This window comes from Vicia villosa, unplaced genomic scaffold (assembly GCF_029867415.1).
Source record: "Vicia villosa cultivar HV-30 ecotype Madison, WI unplaced genomic scaffold, Vvil1.0 ctg.002011F_1_1, whole genome shotgun sequence".
Lineage (NCBI taxonomy): Eukaryota > Viridiplantae > Streptophyta > Magnoliopsida > Fabales > Fabaceae > Vicia > Vicia villosa.
Window position 1 is genome coordinate 296,235 of NW_026705811.1, and position 7,429 is coordinate 303,663.

The 7,429-nt window shown below is 33.3% G+C and overlaps 1 protein-coding gene across 1 annotated transcript; it reads right to left on the bottom strand.

The window, feature by feature from the left end:
• Positions 1–1,976: 1,976 nt before the first annotated feature.
• Positions 1,977–5,303, bottom strand: LOC131637478 (very-long-chain aldehyde decarbonylase GL1-9-like). The gene is made up of 3 exons (XM_058908063.1): positions 5,017–5,303; positions 4,349–4,707; positions 1,977–3,019 (listed from the first exon to the last, which is right to left on the bottom strand). Exons 2-3 carry the CDS (start codon positions 4,571–4,573, stop codon positions 2,477–2,479), a joined length of 768 nt encoding a protein of 255 aa, XP_058764046.1. The 5' UTR covers positions 4,574–4,707; positions 5,017–5,303; the 3' UTR covers positions 1,977–2,476.
• Positions 5,304–7,429: the final 2,126 nt, after the last annotated feature.

Sequence of the window (7,429 nt, forward strand, 5' to 3'; positions counted from 1 at the left end):
AACCGGCTAAAACACCCATGGCTCGAGACACAAGACTCTCAGCAACTAAAGGCATCACAATGACTGACCCAACTTAATTCAGAAGGCTCGTGGGACAACTCATATATCTTCTCAACACGCGTCTAGATATAGCTTATGCCGTCCAGCAAATAAGCCAACATATGCAAACTCCAACTGACATTCACTACGAGGCTGCCCTGCGTGTTCTTCGATATCTTAAAAATACACCTGCACAGAGCATTTTCTTTCCCAGCAAACAACACCTACAAATCAAAGCTTTCTCCGACTCGGACTGGGCAACCGGCCCCGACACTAGAAGATCCATCACAGGGTATTGCATCTACTTAGGACAATCTCTAGTCTCATGGAAGTCAAAGAAACAACCAACGGTTTCACGAAGTTCCACAGAAGCTGAATATCGATCCATGGCAACGACGGTATGCGAAATTCAGTGGATCACGAATCTTCTCCAGGAGCTCAAGATACCTCTTCACACACCTGCCAACTTGTACTGCGACAATGCTTCCGCCAGACACATTGCAAGTAATTCATCCTTCCATGAACGTACAAAACATATAGACCTCGACTGCCATTTAGTAAGGGAAAAGCTACAAGAACGCCTATTTCATCTCCTGCCGGTAACTTCACAGCAACAACTTGCAGATGTTTTCACAAAACCTTTGGACACAACACCTTTCCTTGACAGTCTTTCTAAGCTAGGACTGCATTCTATTTACTCCTAGCTTATGGGGGGCTATTAGAATACAATTAATATTATATTGGGCTTTAGTCACATTATATTCACTTTGGGCTTGTATGGTTAAATGGGCTTTTAGTATATTAGGTCCAATATATAAACATATGTAATTCATCTTATTCAATAATTCAATACAGATTCCAATTTCATCTTTGCCGCCAATGTGCATTCATCATCTTCCCCAAGATGAACACATCATTCTGTAATAGTATGTAGCGATGCAAATTGGGCTTAATATGTTCCCTCTTGACACAACTGTATGTATCTTTAAAAGATAGATCACCATTTACATATCTCATTCAAATAAATTTGTCAATAGTAGTATTATCAAACGACAAGTTAATCTTTAAAATATCTTCAACAATTTGAGTAGCCAAAATTGATAAGCCATGAGGAATGTTCCCATTAATATTTTTGACAATTGAATTTATCTTAACAGTTAGCATAAATTGAATATCCACTTGAAATATCAGGTGTAAATTTTTAATTTTGTATCCGATCAATTGTCAGTCCATAAATCGATGTTCTTTCCATTACCAACCTTCCATCTACTATGTTCTTCAAAAAAGAAAAATGAATGCTTAATGTCAGACTATATTCAAGAAGAAATATGATACATGATTTTTTTTTGTGTCTGAAGTATCTACGACTCAGCATAGAAGACAATTGATCGGTAGTCAACAACTTTCAATAAATAGATAAACAACCAACTTTATCTATTGTCTTAATATCTCTCAAATCAATACATCTTTCAGGAGTTAAGATGGACAACCTGTCTGTTATGATCTTGGTGATGATTTTGCATTGAAAATTTGCAAGTGCAAGAGATCTATAATACTCAATAAAATCTAATATATTTTGTTTAGGTATTAAAGTCATATTGACTTAATTGAGATTAGAAAGGATTCAATCTTATTTAAAGAATTGATTCATTAAATTGATCACATCCCTTCCTACTATATCCCAATAGATTTGAAATAAACATTCCCCATAATCATTAGAATCTGAAGCAAAATTACCATCCATATTGTACAATACATTTTTAATTACCATCCATATGAATTATAACTTATTGTTACATTAGGCCATGAAGATGTAATTTCCCTTTCTATGTGTGAATACCACAACTACATATTAATCCTTCATTTAATGGTTTAAAATTAGGGCATAAAAGTTTATGATACACAGTAACTAAAATCCACCCTCAAACATATCGAACAAGGGTAAACAGCTAATTTCATTATCAATAATAAGATCAATAGTACATTGTGGTGCAAAGATAGACATTGTCCTAATAAACTGAAAACTAAAATTTGGTTTAAAATCTACAATCATATTTGGTAGTGCCTAGTTCAAAGACATCCTCCAATGAAGCTTTAAATTTATCAACCACACGCTTAAAATTAAAATCAAGCTCGGAATAATACAAAGTATAAGTAACAAATATGGTAGCTAAAACATCTTATACTCTTTAGGAACTTACACCTTAAAAAATGTTTTTGTAAGTACATCATAAAAATGAAAATCTCATTAACCACCACATCATTGTTATGCTACACAAGGTGGTTTGACAAACCTACTGTAATAAGATGATCATTTGAAAACATTGTCAAGCCACCATACAAAAACCAGTAAGCTCTAAGCAACTCGAGAAATGTTTGCAGCTATGCCTCCGGTTCCATGGAAAAATCGCAAATCACACTGTAACATTCGGTGTAACTAGTCCTTTGCTGGCCTTGCTTCAAAACCCCCTTCGGCTCGCTTTACAAGATTGAAAGGCATGTATGTCCCAAGAAGTTTATCCCATATGGGAAAGAACGGTTGTGAATAATTGTATTTCAGTCCTTGTAGTTGATGATGAATGTCATGATACGCCGTGTTATTCTGGAAAAATAAATGGAAGATATTCCCGGGCAACCATAGTCCACAGTGGTCGTCGACGGTTTTCACAACTGCAAAGCAGAAGAATATAACGGCCGTTCTCGCAGTCATGCCTGAGACAAGAAATGAGATGGCTCCGCCAACGGTGTCGAGTAGAAGACCCTCGATAGGGTGATTGTAAAGGGCTCCTATTGCGTATGGAACAACCAGTCTATGATGCTGGGAGTGAATATGGCGGTACAGAAACTTGTTCTGATGCATGTACCGGTGCACAAAGTACTGCCATGTATCCATCACAAACATGGCAATAACAATCTGAATAATTTGCTTGGTGATAGAAGGCTGCACCGTAATCCCTGATGCATTTGATGTTGTCGTCAACTGCAGAATTATACCAAACATATTAGTCATTCGGCTACACGAAAACTATTTGGTTTGGCTTACAACACAATAACTGTTATTTCTCTATCCATACATTCATAATGATATGACAGCAGTAATTTTATAGTAGCGCATCGTTAAATTATATAGTGTTCAGTTCAGTATTAGAAGCAGTAACCAGGTCTATTAATATAACTGCTCCATGCATTCGAATTTTCAACTCACTAGGTTCTACATTTTAAGCGAATAAAAGCCAAAAATATAATTAACTTCTGCAGTATGTTTCATCATTTTGCCAAACCAAACAAAAAAAAAGTCTCGCGTTTAGATAACAATGAAATGTTATCACCTCAACGGACACAAATATGTATATCTACAAATACTTAACACAAGGACGACAAAATTTCAGAATTCTAAATTATGGCTCAAGCAAAAGTTGCCGAGCATTTTAAAAAGAGAGTTTATTGGTCAATAGACTATAAGAGAAGTTATTAAGAAAGATCTTGTGATTAATAATTTGGATAGAAACATGGTCCTGGATAGAACATTATGGCGGGAGTTGATCCATGAAGCCAACCCCACTTAGTAGAATACTATGTAGCACCAACACCTATGAAAAAAGGCGAGTCTGTGCCAGTATCGGGCACTTACACCGATACTTGTGATTACGTTTAATTTATCATTTTTTCAAATTATTATCGGTGTCATCATGTCATTGTCGGGGTCAAATTCGGGGTGTCCATGCTTCATAGGTGGAATAAGACTTGGTTGTTCTTGTTGCTGTATTGGGTAACAGACCATGTAAAACGGGTTCGATTTCAAATAAAAATACATTTCATTTCCCATATAGTTCAAGGATAACCAAAGAATTCAGCATGAACAGCACAAAAAAGATGATTACTATAGCTCAAGGGCTCAACAAATCATGCCTAGTTTAGTACGGAATATCTGAGTGGATCAAGTTAAAAAACAAGTTGAAAGCCCATCTTCTATGACAAAGTCCATCTTTTGCAGTTCTATGGTGAATATGGTCAAAATGTTTACCTCCTACACCTGTTATGTGATTTTTGTACTAAAATGGCTTCACTATGGAGTTATACTCATGATTATTTCAAGGGAATTTCTAATTGAAAAGAGATTGAACAGCTTTGTAACACAGAATACACAGAAAAGCAATCAAGTATCACAGAATGTTCTTAACTAAAAGTACTTTCAACTACAAACCAGAATAAGATTTTTAACTATGATAAATTCTATCTAGTATCGACTACAAATTTGAACAAATATTATTACTAGAGAATGATTAACTCAAATGTAGAAATGACTAACCAAGATGAGTGCAACAATCGCCTGAACAAGCTGCTGAAGCAAAACACCTTTCACAACAGCTTTAAAAGGCACCAAATTCTTCTCTCCCTCATCTCTCGTAGTATGCAACCGATACTTATCTAACGGCGGAAGCAAGTGATAAAATCCAGCATATATCCAATAAACCACAATAGGAGCAAACGTTCCCATCACTTCATCACTCACATACCCTTCCCAGAAAACCATTATACAAATTTAAACCAGTGGACACAAACAGCTCAACTTTAAACAAAAAAACAACCCAACCCGGAAAAACAAAAGCAGCAAGTCAAAGCTGCATTACACCTAAAGATCTCAACTTGAACAAGCTCCTTCAAACCCTGAAAAAGGAAAATAAATAAACAAATAAAAACATTAAGGTTGTTTTGTTTAGCACACAGAATAAGAAAGAAAAACAAAAACAACTAAAAAGAGTAAAAGACAGACATAGCCTCCATCTTATGTTTGCAACAGCTACATAATATTCTTACACTTTGGAAACACCAAAAGACATGAAAACAAAAAACCACATAGTACCCATAACCTAAAACCTTCAAATTTTGATACTTTCACAACAAGAAAAACTAAAAGAATGGAACTTTAGAAGAATGTAGAAGAAACCCAGAAGAGAATCTGGTAAAATTCCTTACCGAAGATTATGAAAAGGGTTTCAAAAATGAAACTTTTTGAACTGGAAAAAGCAGAAACCTCGATCAGATCTAGGAGTATATAATCGTGATGGATAAAGAGTGGTGACAGTTGTGAGATTCCAATTCCAAAAGTTTGAATTTTAATTTGGAACTTGAATTATTGGTTTTGTTACCCTAATATTCTATCTCACTTGTCGTGCGCCTTGTTTTCTCCCCCCAAACGTGTTTGGGAGATGAGAAAATGATTGAACCATTTTGTTTTTGGCCACCCATGTCGTGTTTTTTGTTTGCTCGTTTTTAAAATTAAATGCAATTTTAGTTCCTTTATATTGATTTTTCTAAATTTTTAGTGCCTTTTAAAAAAAATCAATTATTTGATCGTGTTTTTTCTTTTCTTCATATTTCACTTTTGTTCGTATCAAAATTGCGGATCAGGTCACAAAATACTTAAAAGAATACGATCATATTTTTTTGGTTTAGCCCATCGGACCTATGTTTTACATGGGTCGGGCTCCGGGTTGACATGTTATAAAAAGATTTTGATAAATTTTAGAAAAAAAATTGAAATAAGATATAATTGCATAAATGTGTTTTCAAGTGATAAAGAAAAGTTAAAGATGATGAAGATATATTTTCAAAATGATGTGATCAAGAAAATGGTTGTGAGACGAAGAGAAAATTTGATAAGTATTAGTGATAATATTAAGTTACTTTGTGCTTTTACATGAATGTTGTTGTGATTTTTATATATATATATATATATATATATATATATATATATATATATATATATATATATATATATATATATATATATATATATATATATAAAAATAGATAGATAGATAGATAGATAGAGAGAGAGGAGGAGGGATATATTTACTCAAGAGTAAGTTCTTGTAACTTACTCTACATCTTGACCATTTAATCTTTTCAATCTAATGGTTAAAAATAATAAATAATTATATATATATATATATATATATATATATATATATATATATATATATATATATATATATATGGATGTTGATTTGATGAATATTTAAACATCACTTAACTAAGTTTAGGATGATTATCTACTTACATTATGTAGCTTTTATCCATTACAACCCTTTTATAAAATTAAAACTATAATATTGAAATACGGGTCGGATTGGTCTGTCGGGCTACACGGGCTTTTGAAAAATGGGTCGGACTCGTTTTTTGTAGCCAATTAAGCAATTGGGTCGGGCATGGCTAACCTATTTAAACATTTTAGTCCATCAGACCGAAGCGGGTTGGGTTGGGTCGGCTCATTTAACATCTTTACTTGTCTGCCATTCCTATTACATGGCATATTAAAATTGACTCCACTTACTAAACAACTTTGCCATGTCATTAAATGTATATTATTAAATATTATTTTTATGATTAATCTGATTTCAAAATGAAATGATACAAATAGAATCATAAAGCTTCAGGTATCTTCATCGTGTTCATCCCATTTCCTATCAAGCAAACCTTCGATTTCATTTTCATCCTCATTCCTTGTTGGTATTTTGTTTCCATCCAATTAAGCAAATAACTGTGTCTCAATGATCGAAGTCTAATAATCAATCACTTGGTCGTTTATTTCGAAATGAATGCAGACGTAGACTCAAATCTCCATTGATGACATCATGGGTTGATTTCAACCCAAGTCGCTATTTTTTTTGTGAGATGTATAAGGTACTATTCATCCTTAATTTTACAAAACTCTGGATCTTTTCAATGTTTGTTAAATTTCTTCATCTTTGTTCTTTAATTCCAGTTGCATAGGGATAAAAGGTGTAGTCATTTTATCTGGTACTCCCTCCGTCTCATAATAAGTGTCTCATTTGCATTTTTCCTTGTCTCAAATTAATTGTCCATTTACAATTCCAATGCATCAATCATTATTATTTTTCCACTATTATACCCCTATTTATTAACTTTCATGTTATTCAACTACTATTAATAGGGGTATTCTAGTAAATAACATTAACTTTTTTACTAAAACCAACATATCCAATCATTTTCTTAAAAACCGCGCGTTGCTCAAATAAGACATTTATTATGAGACGGAGGGAGTATAATGAAGAAATATCTGCAAGAGCCAAAGAACTAATCACTTCATTGCACCAAAAATTGGATCAAGAAAAGACAAAAGTGAATGAAGTCAAAATCAAAGTTGAAGAAATGAAGATGAAGTTGAAGTTTATGAACATTGTGATGAAATTTATTGTGTCCATAACATTTGTATTGTTAATCCGATTAGTTTTACCAAATGTAATGAAGTAATTGATTTGGTTTAGTTGAATGTGAAATTTTGTAACCTATGTTAACTTTGAATGTAACATTTTAATGTTAAATGATGTTTGGTTTATCAATATGACACTTTGATGTAATAGAT

Excerpts from the sequence above, each read along its gene's own strand:
- LOC131637478 (XM_058908063.1), bottom strand. The coding sequence starts at position 4,573 with ATGGTTTTCTGGGAAGGGTATGTGAGTGATGAAGTGATGGGAACGTTT. Across the intron at positions 3,020-4,348 it reads CGATTGTTGCACTCATCTTG|TTGACGACAACATCAAATGC; the intron begins GTTAGTCATTTC and ends ATAATTCTGCAG.